Genomic DNA, 19556 nt, shown 5'->3' on the forward strand with positions numbered 1-19556 from the left:
AGAAAAGACAGCGAGTGTCTAAGCGAGCTCAGGACTGGAGATCGCCAGTGAGTTAGTTCAAGTTCGGAGTCAATCAGCGAGGGTTGTAGCGAGCTAATTTGAAGCGAGCTAGTGTTCGGCCATGGTTGCGGCCTTGTCGTCTGCGATGCGGAACTGTCTTTCTTTGTAATCATCGCCGAAAATGAGTGGATAGCAGGACTGTATCTTTTCTTCGAGGGCAGGGTCGCGGCTACCGGTACCGGTTTTGAATGCGATTGCGCCGGCGATGGCTAGTATATTTTGAACGGAGGTGGAGAGGCCGGATTCTTTGGTGCCTAGGAAGCTGGGAGTAACGGAGCAGAGGAAGGCTACGACTAGGACGATGCCGGCGGCGACAGCTGTGCAGTGTGCGATCTGTTGTCGTGGAGTGAGGTTGAGTAGACTGATGATGTAGGCCGGTAGGACGTCGTCTCGTATATAGGAGACGCCGACGATAACTTCGTCGCATTCCAAATATTTATTTTGATTGATATCAATGAGATTGAAGACGCGCCGCAGTTCTTTGGCGGGCACATTAAGGGACATTGAGTTACGAATGAGAGTGACCCATGTATCTAAGTCAATACCTTCTACATGCAGCAAACAGAGTAATTGTTTTACTGCGCTGGGTGGGAACACGCCAAACTTCGTTAGACGACGTCTGTTACGCTCAACTATGTTTTGGATCTTCAGGACCTCCTTGTCCAGACCGCAGCATAGACGCACCAGGACCGAGACGCCTTCAGCGGGTAGTCCAGTTAACAGACAACGCGCTAAATACTTGCGCAAATCTGTAAAGGAAACAAAATCGTCTACATTCAACTCCACTACTTGGCAAATCTTCACACCGGCTTTATCGGAAACCTCCTCGTCCTCTTCGTCAAACTCCGGCGCGGCCGACGACGACTTGGTTTCTGAACGGACCTGCGCGTCGCACCAATCCAAGTCCAACTTCGTCTTCGGAATCAACTCCCAAATCTGCCGCTGATGCTCCAAAGCCATCTCTAACCCCATGGCGCGCAACACAGACTCAAAGGCAAAAAACGGCAAAGCACCCACAAACCGATGAATGTCCGCCAAAGACGCTCCCACATACTTGGAACCGTTCGCAGAAACTGGCTGAAAAATGATTCGACTCAATGATGTCGCCGCTTGTAACGCTGATAAGGTCGATTGTTCTTCTTTGTTCAACTCAGAACAAATCAAACTCCAGTACACACTCGTATCGCGCCGGTCATGACTGATTCCTAACTGAATTAGAACATTATGTAAAATATCCTGCGTTATGCGCACATTGGCAAACATGTTCGATGAATTCTTATCTCCACTTAAATACTTTTCCAAGGTCTTCACGATCATCGGAAGGTCTTTCCGCGCTGCGAAACCGTGTCTAGAACTCTTCGCCGTAATTTTGTAAAACACTTTGTTCACAAAATGATTCCAAGTGTTCTGCCGATCCAACATGCTCCAGTCTAGTGCAGTGGACAGAGAGCTGTCATCGCCCAGACCCAGGGACCTCAGAAACGCCTTTGCTCCATTCAGGTGCAAATTGGACTTGGTTAGCTGCCGCACAAACTCATCAGCAAGATCGCGTTGAATAAACCCGGTACCGTCGCTCAACTTGAAGATTACGTCCTTAATTTTATCCAGATTGTTGTAGTAACAGGTAATGACACTTTTTTCGTCTATCAATTCGATATGGTCTTGTTTGTAATATGCATCAATGCTTTCCGGGTTCGGTAGTTCGTCCTTTTCTATACCCAAGTCCGTCAATTCTTCCTCGGTTAAATCAGCAAACGGCGATTGATGTATGAACCGCAGCTGGTCACGATAAAATGGGTCATTGGACGGCCCATAATAAGCAAGGTACTGGATCAGGTGGAATGCTTCGGGATCATTAATTATGTCAGCACGCTTCGGTATTTTCTTCCTTACAGCATAGTAACCGCCAGGCGCACCTTTATTGTTCCCCGCCGGTAAGTCTCTTGGGTCATACGGCAGGGTTACAGTGCAAATATCTATACCAAGCAAATTGAGTAAAAATATCGCAGTAGGCAAAGTAAAATAATCATGAATAATTAATCTGTATAGAGCGTCAGAATCGATAAGCAAATTCCGAATTGACGCCTCAAGAGAGTCTCCAGGCAGCTTCTGAATTTTAAGAGAATCGCAAATCTTGGATTTGTTCAACTTACCAAACAGATCCAGCAGATTCTTGTTCAACGGCAAACACAACCTGGCCGGTAGCATTTCAGGCATCAAAGGATTTTTTACCACGTAGTATTCCACGTCAATAAGGAATCCAATATCGACTAACAATTGTGTGACGGGTGCGAAGTAGTAATCTTTGACTAAAGCTGCTGTCAAGGTACATCTCTCCGCAAACTCACTATCCCCGTAGCGACGCTGTCCCACTTTGTAGGCTACGCTACTGGTTCTACAGGGCAAGCATTTAGACACAAAGCCGTGAAACGAACTCAACAATCGTTCTGGATCAATTTCCATGCCGTAGGACAAAATTATTGCTATTTTCCGACCAATTTCGGTGTAATAATCCATATCATACCATGCCTCTATCTTCTCTAGTTCATGCTGGAACAGCTTTTCATGCTCTACGACAGTGGCCTGAGCGATTTTGATGAACGTGTCCTCATATGCCAAAGATAACACGCGTGTCCAATGGTATGTTTCCTCTGGACTATAGTCCGGTTTGACGCTGGGGTTGTGGCAAGTAATCAAGGTCGTCATGCCGAGCGTGGGGCCTAGCAAAGACAGTTGTGTGAGGAAAATATTTTTAGCAACGGTATTCTCCTCGGTTATATCCTTGAGCAAGATCTCCGTCTGGTTCCTGGTTACTGAAGTGTATATTTCCCTCCACAAATTCAGGTGGTCATCCGCTACACGGCCTCGTCCGTCGTGACGTCCGCCGGCGCGATCGTCAGTACGACTGTCGGCGACGTCCTCGGAAAGGAGCATGAGCTCGTCAATACCGCACATTGATAAGCCCGACAGGTCTTTGCCGGAGAAGTCTTGCAGCGAAATTTGGGAGACGGGGTCAATGTTAACTAGTTGGTTGTAATCAGCATTGAGCATTTTTTCGCCGCCTACTTCAACGTAGAAAGACAGAATGTCTTGTTCACCGAAGCCGTCCATGGGGTTACCGTTGAGGCGGTATTGCATGTTGATTCGGTGGACAAGGTCGCTCCAGTCTGGGACGTCAGTGACCAAGGGTTTGCGGGTGACCAGAGCCCAGAGATGGAACTCGAGTTCGTTAAGTCGCCCGTCGCGGTCTTTATCGAAGACTTGGAAGACGACATCGACCTTAAACTCGAACGGGACCAGACTGGATCGGGGGAACTGTGGGACGGCAACGATGGCTGCGCTGTAGTGGCTGTCGGGAATCGGCGGCGTTTCGCGTTTAAATCCAAGTCGCGGACCAAAAACGACTGCGTCAGCGAGCATGACGGCTTCGCCGCCGGCGAGCATGGCTTCGAAAAGCGGCTTATTCGCGTCATATTCATTGCAGTCTGCGAATCGGCAGCCGAACGTTAAGTTAGGCTCTTCAGCGATGCCGCAGGCTTTGCCTACGTCGTTGAAGTAGAAGCCGACCGAGGTAGACGGTACCGTCTTGCTGTACTTCCACTTGACGACTGATTGCCACTGCAGCGTTGTGGCCATGCCCGCTTCGCAGGCACCGTTGCCCAAGCTAGCCGCGTATTGTCTCGACATTTGCAACGCAATTTGTACCTTACCCCCCGCGCTCGCCCCGACCCCGCCACTGGCTTGACTGAAGTACGCGTCGAACATCATTGCCTGCACCGCATCGTGTTTGTTTCGTAGCATGGTGTGAACGTACGCACGCGCGTGTGCATACCGACTGTAAATCACATGTAACGTACCCAGGGACACCGCCACCAACATCGCCGGTGGCAGCCAGGTGTCCGGGTTCAATAAGACCGCCACAATGAACCAGCAGACAGCGTACGGAATAATCGAGTGAATCAGCAACATGTACCCGGCAAACATTGCAAGGTGGTATCTCGCTATTGGAAAGATCCAAGACTTACCCTGGTTCGCTAAACTGCGGAACAATAACCTCAATATTGAGTGAATAAATACCGCAATCAACATAAAGAAAGGAAACGCATGTCGGAAGCTAGCATGAAATATAAGCGATTTCTTGGACACTGCATGAGAACGTAAAAACGCCAAGTCAGACAAATACTGGGAGTCCGTATCCAAATGCGGGTAAGTTAACAATTCCGTATACAGGATATTGTATACAACCGACACCCCAACCAATTGAACACCTACGAACTGAAATACTACCAAAGACACAATGTTAATAACCGACCCCCAAACCATCGGCCATATGCGGAATAGTATGTACCTTTGCACACGTAGATTGATGGGTTGTTGCAGTGGCATTTTCTTTCTTGCGGTTGTAGATTTTAAGGTAGTAGGTTTTACCGTCATCTGACCCGCAGTCGTATTTTCACGACCCACCTTCGCACGACCTTTTGTTTCACCTTTTGTTTCGTTACGACCGGCCCGTTTTGCTAGTCGTTTCTTATTACGGTAGTAATCAGAAATGCGATGCAGGGTCGACGACATCAAGTTGATGCATTTCGGCATTCCTTTATCTAACAACGAACTAAGGGTGCCAAGGCCTGGGAGGGAGTTGACAGAGAGGTAGTAGACATCTTCGCTCTCCACCCACCAGTATACGTCTGGGTTCAGTTTGATGCCGCATACAATTTGCACTCTTTTCGCTTCCGCTTTGAAGATTTGGTACTTGATCCCACCACCCTGGTCCTGATCTTCGTCAGTCAACACTAATTTAGTAGACCCCGTTATGATAACCTGACCAGGTGTGATGATGTACGAGTTCGTATGGATTCCCAGACAATCTGGGTCATCCCAGGGGCCGGGGTTAGCGGGGACAGCTGGTATACGATCCGCGGACACGCGATTGTCTTGCGCGCTCGCACGTTTGTATGTCCGCCGGTCCGCGTCTGCGTCTATTTCGAAAGGCAGTGGACGACGAAGACCGGTGCAAACGCGTAGGTTGCAGGTTAATGTTTCAATGGCCTCATTGTTTATTTGCGATCGCGTCAGGTTCTCGGAAATGGGCAGGTTATGTATGCGGCAGAAGGAGGCATAAGAATACTCCAGTTCTGACAGTAACATGGGTCGTATTATATGGAACAAGTTCGATTGGAAGTACTTTTCTTCCGTTGTCGGAGTAAAGTTGGTCGACAACGTAATCACGAGTTTGCACACACTACTGGGGGTCGTTATCTCGATTTCCGGCACCCAATGGTACCGGCCGAGGTTGCTGACGTTGTTGGCAACCCTCCGCACCGCCTTGAAGTAAAAATCCGCAGGCAATTCGAACGCTTTTATGCGGGACAACTCGTCCGCGGTCAAAGAATCGCCCACATACCGTCCGCCAAAGTATCCGTACGCTTCCGTGCCCGGAACCTCCGACGCACCTAGCGGCGACAAAAAGCAAACATAAACGTTGAACCGACTCCAGGGCACATTCCCCGCGTTCCAGTGCAACTCGTAATCTTGACCTTCGCATAGAATCATGCCCGGAAACACGTTTGTAAATCCTTCAGCGTTTTCGGCCGCCCCGACACCGTTAGTCTGGCCGGTTTTTTCGGATGTATGTTTGGCTTGTTGTTGCAACTTCGCTCCCAGCGGCAGAACCGGTCTAAACGGCGTTCGGTACAAACGAAAGGGACGGGGATCCACGTGGAACCGAACAGAGCCCCATTGAGTGCCTTTGTTCGTCAGCAGGGACACCGAGCCCTCAGCTAGGTCCCGACCTTCGAGAAACAACCGAGTCTGTCCGTTGGCTAGACACACGTGCGAGTCTATGTCGATCAACTCGAAACCAATTGTTTTCTGGATCATGCTCGTGTAGTAAAGCCGCATCTCGCCTTCAATCTGTAGCACCACGCCCGTAGGGGCCAAGGCTGCCGACGTCGGGGTCAAGGCTGCTGTGGTTGGGGTTAGGGTGGCCGTCGGAGCTAAGTCGTGTTCGGCGACGCCGCTTTTGTGGAACGCAAATTCTAGAAAGGAAACGGGGTCGACAGCGCTCACAAACGTCTTTCTGTCTTGGTCACCAGGGCTGCCCCTTTTGGCCCGTCTGTCTCTGCCGGTAACGCGGTCTCTGCCCGCCCGGTCCCCCTTCTTGCTGAACGAGTTATGTTTTACGATTCTGGAAATCGACTGAGCTCGATCCTCGACCCAAAAGATGTGCAGCCGTGTGGCAGTCGAGATGGTAGAGCTGGTAGAGGGCTTAATACGGATGGCCTGGATATTAACACAGAGCGGCTCGATTTGATGCACGTCGACACACTTCTTCCAGAATAATTTCCAACTAGAGACGGTTGTGGGAAAGAGTGAGCGGATCATATAGGGCTCCAAGTCATCAGGAAGCATTGTTCTCGGGATGGTGAATTCAGCACTCCAAGAACTTTCGTCCACGCATCGAGATGCAGCGTCCAATGCCCGGATTTTAAAGCGGTACGTCAGTCGCGAGTTAAATGCCCACCTCTGCCTTGTGTCAATGTTGTAGGAAGCGGCGTGCCTTTTCGGAGGGAACTCCACTGGTAGCTCCACTGACTGCATGTTCTCGCTCTTCTTCAACGCGCTACTTGTGATGTACACGTACGCCGTCGCCGACTGCGCGTCTCCCTTCCCCTGACCACGGAGACCACCACCCGTGCGTGTGTGCACGGGTTCGCAAATCACCACGAAACGAGAGAAACTCTCCGCATGGGAATCGGTACGATGTGCCCAGAAGAGCACCACGGCGGGGTTCGGCCGGTGCACTGGGTACGCATTGATCACCCACTGCAGATGGCGAGTGATGGCACTTTCCCACTCCAGGCGGTAGGATTGTGCCTTCTCAAAATATTCTTTTTCCAGCAGGTACTTGTAAATTTGGCTCGAAACGCCTTCGAAAATTCGCCGAAATATTATCAACATAAAAGCGAGGGCAAGCAGCCCACTCATGAAGGACGAAACCGTGTAGGTAAGGTGGTCTTTGAATCCGGTTTGGCTCATCCTAATGCTGCCCGCGGATGTGCTGAAACGCAAACGCGTTTCGAAGGGAATTCGGCTGTGCCAAATAATCATCGCAGACAGGCTCCGTACCTTGTCCACACTTTCAAGTGCGCGATGCACCGCCAGAAACTCCGCCATCTGCAGCTCCCGCGCACAATGCCGCGGCGGCTCCACTTCGTCCAGAAAGCGACCCCACCTTTCCAAGTCGTCAGTCGACGACCAACTCCAGCGAGAGACAACACTCTTCGCAGAGAATTCTGCACCCGTCTCCTCATCGGTTTTTCCACTTCGAGGCCGCGACGCAATCTCCATCTCCTCGTCCGCTGTTCCATCCCCGTCGCCGTCGAACGACACCGCAAAGTCTTTACCCAAATTGCGCGCTGCTGCGCACGTCAAACCCGTCACGTGCACCGGAACCGAGAGGTACCGTGCCTTCAGCATTCCCAACGACGCTACCGTGTGCACAAACCGGTTCTTCAATAACGCTGATGAACTCAAATATTCCCACGACCCACTCGGCGCCACGTGTTCCGCGTCAAACACCAACTCGTTCAGCGACGGAATTACTACGCGCCACGGCTGCTGCGGGTCCCCCTCCCACCAACCACGCAGACTCTTCAACTTGTGCTCCGAATATGCCGTCAGCCGAATCGCCTTCGCCTGTTCGCGACCCACCCAAGACCGATACGTGCCTTCCGACGGGGCTATCCTGTCCTGGACAGCCGCCCCGTCCTTGACAGCTGTCCCGTCCATGACAGCTGTCCGGTCCATGGTAAGGTAGAATGGGGCCTCGCCCTTGGTTGCCAAAGTCACTAGCGATGGCAGCGCGTCTGACAGAGGTACGTCCAGCGAGATGGAGACGTCATGAAGACCCGGATCAAAAGTGTTTTCCGGGTCTGCGCCCCCGTACGTGATGGACATGGCGCCAGTTGTGTAGACAATTGCGCGCTCCAGCACGTTCTCGGACGTGGAAACCTCAAACGGCACACCCGAGCGGACATATACCGGCGCTACGGTGGACTCGATGCGACCCACAGTGCCCTCCCAGCCCTGCACCATGACCAGGCCGTCATAGACGCCTATGCTCAGGTCGCGGATTTGCGAGTGACGTACAAACACCTCGGAGTGGGTCGAACGCAGGTCCAACGCGTCAACGACCACGCCCTCGACCACAATCGAAACGAATGAGCGCGAGGCCCGTTCCTTGATCACCAACTTGTTTAGACCATAGCGATGACCGCTTTTCTGTCCTGACGCAGTGGCTCCGAGCGCTGTGACTCCGAGCGCAGTGGCTCCGAGGGTGTCGGATGTGGAATTGTCCCAAAGCGGATTAGCTGAGGATGCGGGTGCGACGGGCGGCATGTAGATGTTGATAGAGCATTGCCAGAAACGGCTGACGGCTTTGGCCTTGACTACGACTGAGATTTCATGCCCGTCTCGGCTTTTGGTGATTTGCGGTTCATTTTCGAGGAGGAATGACCAGGATTTAAGTTCGAGAAAAGGCACCTCGGCACGTTCCAGGGGGTGGACATGGACGTTGCATCCCTGTATCTCCAGGTGCACGCTGGGGTCCACGATGTGCCCGTTGTAGTTTGTTATTGGTTCAGAATCCGCGAGCCGGTGGTTCGAGTCCAAGTGATGCCCGGGCGCGAGATAGTGGGTTTCGCGGCGGACTTGGGAGGCGGCGAACCGCAGGAGTGCGTAGGAGACGGAGAGGGTGAGGATAGTCCAGGAGACGAGGGTGGTCCATGGCACGCGGTGGACGAGACGGGTAGTTGCAACGCCGTCGCAACGTCGCACATTCGTGACGACTTTGAAGCTGCCACCGACAGCTTCTGTGTGGTCTTTGAGGAACTGACCTTCGCGCAGAGCCTGCTGGCCGATGACCTGTTTGCTCGGTTTCTGAGTTTGGATCTTGTGGGTAAGCAAGAGCGTAAGTTCGGTGTTCTCTTCTTTGGGAGGTGGGGCGTGTTCGGCCGAGGCTGCCTCCGAGTCTGACTCGAACGAGCTGAACGAGTGCAGCTCGACGTCTGTGGCGTCTTTCGGCAGCAGCGCACTTGTGCGTACCATACGTCGATGGTACATCCTTCGTTCGGGTGCCGCCCGACTGGGTCCGAACAACTGGTCCCGCTTTATTTCCGATGCCGACCGAGATACCGGAGCAACCACGTCCGTTGCACGCACAACCGTGTCCGGCAGCAGTGCCTCCAACTGCGAGTCCAACGGCCGCGAATTCGACAAGACGTGTACCTCTTTCCCGCGTGAAGACGTTTCGCGCGAATGCCCTTCCGCTTTCGTCAACCCCACACGATGCCTCTAACCAAACACTCTGTTCCACCTGCCGTACCTACCGCATTCGAACCGTTCGGCACCGGCTTCTTCCGCCGCTTGTTGTCCTGACCCACTTGATAAAACATGCCAAAAAAAATACCCCAAAAAAAGCACAAACTTTTCAAGCGTAAGTCAATGAACCGCTTTTGGCTCTCACCACGACCGCCGCACACCACATTTGCTGGCCGCTGGTACTCACGTAAACATCTTCAGCAAAGTTCCGTTCGTTGATTCGAGTTTAAACGTTGATTCGAGAAGAGTTAGCTCCACAGGTAGTCAGAAGAGTTAGTCAGAATTAGTTCATGAAGAGTTTAGTCGCAAATTCCACCTCCGTGCCAGTAGTTACGTGTCTTGTGTCGTCGGTCGGCAGCCCGGAAGCCGACGACCTGGACGCGTTCGATTTGGGCGACGGCTTCGGGTTGAGTGGTAGTCTGTTGGACTTGTCGGATGAGAAGAGGTGGCTGGACCCGGCGGTGTTGGAGGATTATACTAACATGAGTCTCGCCGACTCGAGCGTGAGCCTCGGCTTCAGCCGCCTCGACGTGAGCACCGGCGCGAGCACGAGCGACCTGTCCGTGGCGGGGACTTTTATCGACACCGAGGCGGAATTAAATGCCTACGACTCGGACGTGATGCCGTCCCTCGGCCCTGAGGCGAGTGTACGTTCCTTGATCGCGCGCACCGCGGACGCGCGCGTTGCCCGTGCGCACCCTGTGCGGGCACTTATTACGGACGCACCCACCGTGCGCAGGCGAGTGCGCACAGTGCAGCGACCGCAACGGCCGATGTCACTGGACCTGAGAGATGTCCGTCATCGCGATTTCTCCGCCTTCTCCTTCGTACCCAGAGTCTCTGCCAGACGCGCCCGCCTGCCCGCTCGGGAGGGTGACCCCGTCCTGGTCCGCATCAAGGCCCTAGAACTGCCCAAGCCCCAGAAACCTCGTCTAATCTACATCTTCCCTCGCGACAACACCCCTAAAGATACTAAGACCCTGGAGAACAAGGCCACCGACGCCACGACTCCCGACAGCAGCGCTAATGACTGCATCGCTGCGGGGGATCCGGCCCCGGAGAGGTTGGTCGAGACCGATTCACCTTTGAGAGTTCGTTGCAGCGACGGTATGAGGAGCATAGGGACCGAGAGCCTGGTTTCCGAATTGAGTTGTTCGTCGGACGGAGAGGACCTGCACCGCGAGTTGTTAGACTGGATCAAGACCGTCGGGTTGGAAACCGTCCGTTCGACATCGGCTGGATTCGGGCCCGGGCTGGTATGCGCAAAAGGGGCTGAGAGCGAGCCAGAGGGGGTCGACCTGGACGAGGTGTCCGTACTGGGGGACGTGTGGGAGGCCATGCTTCATGATCGCAAGCTTCTGATGCAATTCGAGCAGGTTCAAACAGTAGCAGACTTATTCAAATGGTGTCAGGCTGCCGGAAAGACGCCCGGCGTGTTGCGCTCCCAGGTCCTTCTTCTCGCCAACTTCCTCGCTCGCTCTCGACCGGCACCCATCAAGGAACTTATCGAGAAAAACGCTTATGCCGCGGTCTTCGCAAACCACCAACCTGGAGCAGCATAGCGGCCGTGTAGACGGAGACTGTCATCAATGATTTTTTCTACCTATCAACCCGTCCTTCGATGGTACCCGAACACCGCCCGTAGTACGCTCGAGGACCAACAACCCCCTCTACCCACTGCCGGAACCGACTCCCCACTGCCGTCCAACACGGAACGTAGGCCCCCACCAAGGGCTTGGTTGGATCAACGGCCCTGGCCTGCCCGACCGTCGGCACGGCACTGACCTGGCCACCGGCCCTGACTTGGCCACCGGCCCTGACTAAGGTTCTACCATAAGGCCCTTAGGAGTAGTTTGACAGGCAGCCCAGACGGATAGTCTAGTTGAAAGACTTTCAGAGTGACTGCGTGAAAGTGCGAGACGCGCTCCTCTCAAGGCCGGCGTGTTGCCACCCGCACGGGACGGCCCGCTCACTTCCCGGCAGCAGAGGTGCCATTCCGGAGTCCGTTACCCGAAAAAGGTTGCGGGACGAGCTTCGCCCGTCCCTAGCGTAACAAGGAGGGGACAAAAAAAGTACGCTCTCGGTAACAACACTGATAACAACACTGACAAGAACACTAGCCATAACGGGAAGACTTCGTCGGACCTCCTATGGTTGTTAACATCCTGGGTAACACCCTAGCAGCTTGGGGTGACACTCGAGCAGCTTAAGACCCTCCCACTTTCTAGTCCCCCTACCGATCCCGCGCACGTGTTTCTGCTTTAGGAATGCGCAATTTGGTCGGAGGAGTTGGCTGCAGTCGGACAGCGGCTTACCTGGCGGTGCTGGGTGCGCCGTTACCGGAAGACACGCTTCCGTTGGACATGATGCCGGATGACTTGGCCGCAGACCCGGGGCCAGATGACGTGCTATTCGATCCCGCCCGTTTCGCTGAGGCCATGCGGGAGGTTGCCGAGGCGATCGACGCCGAGTTAGTGCGAGCGGAGGAGGAGGTCGCGGCGATCGCAGGCCTCCTGGACTTCATCCAAATCGTTGACGATCTCCTCGGCAATGCCGAACTCCTCGATGACTCTGCCTACGGCTCCAACATCGACCTAGATGCCGAAGAGGAACTGCGGTACCGCCTCGCCGACCTCGCCCAGGACCTGGAACCCGAAGACGACCAGGACGACCAATTCGCCCAGGACGACCAATTCGCCCAGGACGACCAATTCGCCCAGGACGACCGATTCGCCCAGGACGACCGATTCGCCCAGGACGACCAATTCGCCCAGGACGACCAACTCGCCCAGGACGACCAACTCGCCCAGGACGAGGAATTAAGTTCGCCCGAGCACGAGGAGGCGGCCCAGGAAAAGGCTGATAGCGGGTCCGCAATCGGCGACTTCCTGGCTCAACTGTGCCGCAGCCTGGAATCGGGCACAACAACAGAGTATGCGCCCGCAGAGGATGATGCCTGGAGTGAATGAGTCAGTGGTACCGATCCCCACCGGTACCGATCCCTCTCGATATCTGTATCTTGTTTGACTGTCATTTAATTTGTTCATCTCAACCCAAAGAAATCTCCCTCCTTCTTACGAGGCCTCTCGCGCTGGCGGAGAGCCCAACAAACCCACGCGGAGTTCTTTGCCAGTGGCGGGAAGAATTACGGAACAGAAAAACACGGGGGGCCAAAAAAAAGTCGCGATGAGAAGTCCAATTGGTGACGCTCAAAACGCAGATTTCTCCTCTCCCTTAATGGCGGTTGCGCCGCACGAATATCCACTCCCTCCCATGGCGGATGCTGAGCTTGGGCTTTTGCTTGAAGTTGTGCCTGTCGAGTGGGCGCGGATGCTGGGGGCCAGAACAGAGTCGATTTCCGCCCTAATGACCCATTGATGCAGCTCGCTGGGAGTTGATTCGGGCCAGCAACCCTGGGCCTGTCAGCGGCCGCGATTCGCTTTCTTGCGGAACTTGGGCTATCCAGGTGCCGCTGCCTATCAAGGATGTACCCGGGACCGTGGGTGGACGAGATGGCGGGAGCTAACGGTACGCTGGGGAAATGCTGGTGGGTGAACCTAGCAACGCTCATCTCACCGAGCACGAGCCGATGTTCGAGGGAGTGAATTCCGGACTCGATTCGTCAATTCGGGGTTCCGTGGACATCGCCGGGTGCTTAGATGCCAGCGCCGATTGGGTCCAAGAGGACTGGTACACAACGCACGCCGTTTGCGGCGTTCCACATTCTTGCCGCCCAAAACCTCGGGGCCCGTGGCCTTTCCAGGGATAGTAAATACCACCTTCTTTGCCAAAAGGGGCCTGTCTATCTTGCGAACAGCAGCGACACAAAAGGAACCAATGTAGCCGAGCGACGTAGCACCTGTACCGAGTGTGGCTGAACAGGCCGCAGCCTGCAAGAAGATTGTCTTGCGTGCCGGCATTCCGGCCCCGAATCGAACAGAAGCGAAAGGGACTCAGCATCACGCAGGGTGCCTTCGCTAAAAGCAACGCGGTTCAGGGTGCATTCGACATTCTGGGGACCGAACTTCGCCCCAAGACCTCCGCTCCCGACGCGACCACAGATGCTCCTATGGCACTATCCGTTGAGATAAGTGGCGGGGACACGGAAGTTCGTTTGCTCCTGCCCGGATCCCGGACCAGCTTCGTTTTGGTCTTACTAAGGAACGCATAGCCACTCCCAATTGCGGCACCAAAAAGCCTCTCTGCTTCCTCGCCAGGACCCAGACTTTGGTGGCAGCACTACCTTCCGGGGTGGATGGCGATCAACGAGGATAATGCCAAACCTTCCGCAGCGGAACTAACACACTGGAGAAGTCTGATTAAGGATGGTTTCATAAGCTCACCGGTGCAATATTTGTACTACCAGAATGTAGACCTGCAGCTCTCAATCTACTGCATGGGGCACCACATACAAACCGTTACCCTTCTAGGACTCTGAATTGTTTGGTACTGGGAGAAGTGGTCAACATGGACCCTGTAGTCATGCACAAGGACGGGTCCAAATGCAGTTGAATCTTGGTCATTATCGACCATGCCACATGATAGTGGCATTTTCACAACGGATGCGGTGGTACATTTGTTTGTGACGAGATGGGCACCAGGCAATTGTGATAACGGACAATCACCCATTTACAGCCCTCACGGCCCTGGAACAGTAGCGTCATGCCCTCACCACTAGGCTGCTCCCCTCTATGTGCAGTGATTTGAGCGGCATGCTTCCTGGAATGGCTCCTACCCGAGAACGTCCGCCATGCAAATCAGTACTTGAATTTGCAGGTACGACTGTCACGGGCCGCATTGCAGGCCTTAAGCAACGCGGCGAAACCCGCACTTGCCCGGAGAACTCATATGGTTCCCCCTGAGCGATCTAGAAGCGCGGGCTTTCGAACACGAAATCAAGTTGGCAACACTCAGACCCCGAAATGCAGCTCCACATCGGGTAATCAGCCTCGCGCACGCTACCGTCACCTTGATGGTATCCCGGACCCCAGATTGACAAGCTATTCAGTGTCTTGCTCATGTTCGCTGAGTCTGTGGATGAACAAAAACCTGTGGGAACTTCTCTACAGATAGGACCATCGCCGCCGATCACACAAGTTAGCTCCGGCGACTCAACATTCCGGGGAAGAGGCAATGTCCGTAAACCGGTGGATGTGTGTCAAGAAATACCGGCTCGCAGACGAGATGCCGGTGTCAAGTCAACGCGTACAAAAAGGTTTGGTTGACACACACAAAAGAAGTCGCGCATTCCTCTAATGCTGCCTTCCATTCAGCACTCACTACAGTACGGCATCTCGTCTGCGAGCCGGTATTTCTTGACACACATCCACCGACACTTCGAACAACCTCTCACGAAACCACTCACAGCTGCCAAGCCGTTCCACGCTGGCCGTCTATCCCTCACACGCAACCCTGCACCGATCACTCGTTACGGAAACACTCTTCTCTACATTTACGGGCGGATAGGTCCAACTACCTTTGAGCCGCGGAAAGCTACGAACTTCCCGCCGCCAATGGCCGGTGGTGTGCTGAATCGGTAGAGCAAGTGCACAACGACCAATATAAACAAGAGAAAGAAAGGTTTAAGACGATGTCAGTGGTTCGGGGGCGTGACGCCCAGGGTCGAAGACTAAAGAGAGAGAGGGGTCCGGAGAATAGTACAGTGGGAGTTGGTCGGAAGGTCAGATGGGCTCTTGCTAGTAGCATAGGGATGTGGTCCAAAAGGAGAGCGAGTAGACTGTAGAGAGAGACGGAGACGACAATACTGTAATTTCCGCTAAAGCTCGGAGCGCAACGCATCGGCGCACCAGGGGACCAAAATGCCAAGAAGAGATAACAACAGTCACTCCAAAATATGGCCTGAGAATTGCGATGAAAAGCCGTGCCCAAGTATGTTTCTTGGCGAGTCCCAGACGGCGAAGATAACGCCTGGGGGATAGGGCCCTGAGCCGAAGATAACGCTTGCGGGGAAGGGCCGTGAGCCGAAGGTCGTGGATTCAAGGCGCACGGTCGCGGTTTACGTCATAGAACTAACTGCTCCGGACTAGATACCCGTAGAGAACACACCTGCATGGGTCGCCTTCGCTGGAGACCAGAGCGCTGCGAAGGTGGCACATTGCTTCGTAGGTGGCTGCTTCCTCCCTTAGGAGAGAGATGGTCTTTGCGTGGCTAAAAAATAACGGCGTGAGACTTAATGCGTGGCTAAAAAAGTCACGGCGTGAGAATTAATTAATGCGAAGTCTACCCTGCGGCGTTCCGTGCTTTTCCGCGAGTCTCTGCCTTGCGACCCCTCTATTTCCATTGGGGTTGTCGCGCGTGGCGGATGCCGACGTGGCGGAACCGGCGCGGTCTCGTGGGCCGGCGTCCCGAGAGTGGCGTGAGGCAGCCTTGGACGGCGAGGCATCGTTCCGGCAGTTTGAGGCAGCAGCCCTGGACGACGAGGACGCACGCGCCGCGCGGTTCCGACAGCTGCGAATAGCCAACGTGGCGGATGCCAACGCGGCGGATGCTAATGTGGCGGATGCCAACGTGGTTGATGCCGACGTGGCAGAGCCAGTCCAGCCCCGGTACCGGTTCCGGTTCCCGTCGTTTGGTGCCAACGTGGTTGGTGGCAACGTGGTTGATGCCGACGTGGCAGAGCCAGCCCGGCCCCGGTACCGGTTCCGGTTCCCGCAGTGGCGCGTGGCCGAGCTGGATGACGAAGAGGCGGCGCGCTTCCGGATGCTGGAGCGAGCCACTGCGGCGGTCATACCGGGTGGACGGCCCGAGTTCTTAGCGGAAGTCACGAACCGCGTGCGAATTGAACCGGGTCGTGTACACGGGTTCTTCGATCGGCGTCACTTCGACCTTTTGACCGGCCTGGCTGAGCACGCCGTGAACCAGGCAGGGCTGCTGGGCGAGCTACCCGCCGTCGGTCGGCTATCAGTTCCTGACCAGTTCGCACTAGCCCGACGTGCCTTCCAGATCATCATGGGCCCCAGCCGGGCCGACTCGGCGTACGGCTCCTGTCCCAGCATCCAAGACCTTGACCTAGAAGGCGCTGACCAAGAAGGATTCGAAGATGAAGGTTTCGATGATGCCATCGACCCGGCCGACCGCCACTACCCGGCCGACCGCCACTAAAGACGCGAGGGCGTGGGTTCGAACCCGCGGTTTTTTTCACATAACCATCCTGACTGACAAAGCACCAGAATGCTGCGAGACGCGCCCTGGAGCACGATGTTGCAGCACGGCAGCCAGCATCGGCAGGAAATTTGGATAGAGTGGCGGCAGTTCAAGAGGAGAAAAAGACGGCCCACTCCGCATTTGACGTCGACGTCAACTGCGCCTTCGGCGCTCTCGATGTCGTCACTCGGGCTGCTTGCTGGCATGCGGCCGGCGGCACACCTCTTAGAGACAACACTCACAAACTCTTGGGCGCGCCATCCCGTCGGGAACTCGCTACGCGGCAGCAAGCGGTAGAGTTGACTCCACTCACTGCATCGCAGCCGGGTCTAACCCCGCCTCATCTCCCAGGGAAGCACCCGCCGGGGGGGCTTTCACGCCACTCTGGACTTTAACCACTTCCCTCCAACGGCGCGCGGGGGCTCCTCGACGTCTCAACAGAAATTGCCTCGACAGTTTACCGTAGCGGGTCAAGCTCTCCCTGGCACGGTGCAGGAACACCGGTTTCTACTTGCGCTTGGACAAGAGCGAATGGTTCAGGTATGAAGTGAAATACCTCGGACACGTCGTCGGCCAGACCGGCATAACGGTCCGGGAGAAGAAGTCTCGAGCTCAAGAAAGCTTTGTCGACAGGGTGAAGTGTCACAGTGCGTCTCCGAGGATTTGGATTATACCCGGCTGGCCGGTACCGACAATGGATCTAAAAAGAGAGGGATTCTTAAGGGAAAATCACTGACACTATGAGCCACAAAGGAACGTCCGACTCCAACCTCGCAGGTAGCTCGACCCGTATCCTGACAGACCAAAGCCCCGATACCGAGCCCACTCCACGCAGTCGGGCGGGAAAAAATCTTTGCTGCGAAGTGTGGTTGGCGGCTCTCGATCTGTTTCGGCAGATCTCTGGTTGGCAGTGTTGCCAAGTTGGCAGGAGGAGTTGGGGCTTTCGGACGATGCGGGCGCCGCCCTTGACCGAGCCTTGGATGTCATTGAGAGAGCCTTGGATGACGCCGTGGCTGAGGGGTTACGGGGGCTTCCCGGCGGATGGCTCCAGGATGCACAGGTCAGGGAGGAAGCTGAGCTGGTGGAGCGAATCGTGGAGGGCGGCTTAGGCGTGATGCGGGAGTTCCTCAACGCGAACCACCTCGGCTTGAACCACCTCGACACCTGGAGGGACAACCTCGCGCACCACGCACGACGGGTGGTCGCAGGAATGGACGATCGCCCTGACTCGGGTTACGGCTCCGACTCCGACATGGCCGTCCACGAATAATAGCGCCTCGTGAACCTCACGCCTCAATTAACGATCCGAAGGGTCGTGAACCAAAGGGGATCGTGAGCCGGCCCGAAGGGGGGTGCGCCGAAGGTCATGGGTTCACAGAATGTTGTAAATATGAGATGTCGTTGGGTAACCAGCCCTATCGGGAGCGTGTTTTCGGTTTAGGTTTTTTCCACAAGCGGATACAGACCCGAATCAACTGGAACGCAGGTCTGTGTCATAATGATTGATTGTAGGGGGCGGAAGAGTCAGGGTCGTTAACGGGATGGTTAACGGGATGAGTAGTGAAGGAAGTAGGCTGTGCAGCAGAGACATTTCGGGGGGAAAAAAACCAACAGAGCGTAGCGAGAATGTCCGCACTCAGTATTGCAACCACTGACACCGTTGATGAATGGGTCATGAGCCGAGGGTCGTGGGTTCAAATCGCAACGCACGCGTGTGTCGTGGATTCAAAGCGCAACGCACGCGCGTGGTACGGGTGGGTGCTTCGCCGACAGGGGGCGTAAAAATATTCGTGATGCGAAGCTTCGTTGCGGCCGTCCGGTGCGTTTCCTCGGCCTCCTGCCTGGCGGTGTTGCCGTGGGCCCTGGAGAGAGTTGACGTTGTTCTGGACATGCCCGAAGCGGGTTTGGATATGGCAGTCCCCGAAAGAGTGCCCCCGGCTTTGGATCCACAAGAGGTCCTCCCCCCGACACGGTTCAGGAGCCAGGCGTGGCAGAACATCCAGAACCGCACCCGACGGGAACTTTTCCCAGTACACGGCTTCGCCCCAAGTCGGGCCACAGTTTCGACCTCGATTTTCGACGTATCCGACCTCGATTAGTAACGTCCCAAACACAAGCCGAAGAGATTTGTGGGTTCCAGCAGGCCATTTTTGCCACAAGACATGCTTTATGTGGTAGCAGTGTAATTACTCATGGGTGGTGCGAATGGCAGTGACACGGACGGTGGCGCAACCAGGCAGGGGTGTTGTGAGCACGGACTGAACCCTCAGGGTATGCCGCCAGCCTTGGGTCACAACGGTTGGTGACAGCTACTGGACTGCCGAGTGTGCAGAGGAACGGGGTCGGGAGGCGACGGCCAGCTGTGTGCTTGGCCCAAGCGACCGCGCCGGGGAGGTTAGGAAGGCCTGGAGGGGCCGGATCCAACCTCGTCCGGAGAGTGCCTGAGGGGATACGGGCGGAGCGAGCGGACGAGTGAGTGCAGTTCCCGACTGGTTGCCGCGAGGCGAGTCCTTGGCGCGGTGAGGCGCCTCGTCATTGCTCTGTCGACATGTGCCGGGTCTATGGTGAGACTCGGGGAGAAGTGTGGTGTCGGGCCGAGAGTAGGCCGTCAGTAGAGTTATTTTTGTATGGAGCAAACGCTCTACGCCTTGGCACTCCGTTCGGCCCTCGAGTCACAACCAACTCCCAGACAGCTCAACCACTGGCAGATGGGGGGCCATGGGTTGATCAAAAAAAATGCGGAGTCTGGAAGGTGGCGTTTGTCGCTATCGTGCGAGCGTCTGTGTGTCCGTGTTAGTGATGGGACCGGAGCGGGAGTCGGTGGAGGCGAGACTACGTATGCCAGAGCCGGGTGTGCCGGACCTGGGTATGCCAGACCGGGGTATGCCGGACCCGGGTGTGCCGGACCCGGCTGTGCCGGATGAGCAGGAGGTGCAGTTGCGGTTCCCGCG

At 55.3% G+C, this 19556-nt stretch overlaps 4 protein-coding genes across 4 annotated transcripts; 3 read left to right on the forward strand and 1 right to left on the reverse strand.

The window, feature by feature from the left end:
* Positions 1-108: 108 nt before the first annotated feature.
* On the reverse strand, positions 109-9168 carry GNI_160700 (putative transmembrane protein; the record flags this gene model as incomplete). Its single annotated transcript, XM_011134728.1, has 1 exon — positions 109-9168. The coding sequence occupies one exon, from the start codon at positions 9166-9168 to the stop codon at positions 109-111; it is 9060 nt and encodes a 3019-aa protein (XP_011133030.1).
* Positions 9169-9731: 563 nt separating this feature from the next.
* On the forward strand, positions 9732-11003 carry GNI_160710 (hypothetical protein; the record flags this gene model as incomplete). Its single annotated transcript, XM_011134729.1, has 1 exon — positions 9732-11003. One exon carries the CDS (start codon positions 9732-9734, stop codon positions 11001-11003), a length of 1272 nt encoding a protein of 423 aa, XP_011133031.1.
* A 705-nt stretch (positions 11004-11708) lies between these two features.
* GNI_160720 (hypothetical protein) lies at positions 11709-12410 on the forward strand (the record flags this gene model as incomplete). Its single annotated transcript, XM_011134730.1, has 1 exon — positions 11709-12410. The coding sequence occupies one exon, from the start codon at positions 11709-11711 to the stop codon at positions 12408-12410; it is 702 nt and encodes a 233-aa protein (XP_011133032.1).
* A 3262-nt stretch (positions 12411-15672) lies between these two features.
* Positions 15673-16563, forward strand: GNI_160730 (hypothetical protein; the record flags this gene model as incomplete). The annotated part of the gene is made up of 1 exon (XM_011134731.1): positions 15673-16563. One exon carries the CDS (start codon positions 15673-15675, stop codon positions 16561-16563), a length of 891 nt encoding a protein of 296 aa, XP_011133033.1.
* Between the last annotated feature and the right edge of the window lie 2993 nt (positions 16564-19556).

Source organism: Gregarina niphandrodes (genome assembly GCF_000223845.1).
Source record: "Gregarina niphandrodes unplaced genomic scaffold scaffold00049, whole genome shotgun sequence".
In the NCBI taxonomy this organism is placed as follows: Eukaryota; Apicomplexa; class Conoidasida; order Eugregarinorida; family Gregarinidae; genus Gregarina; species Gregarina niphandrodes.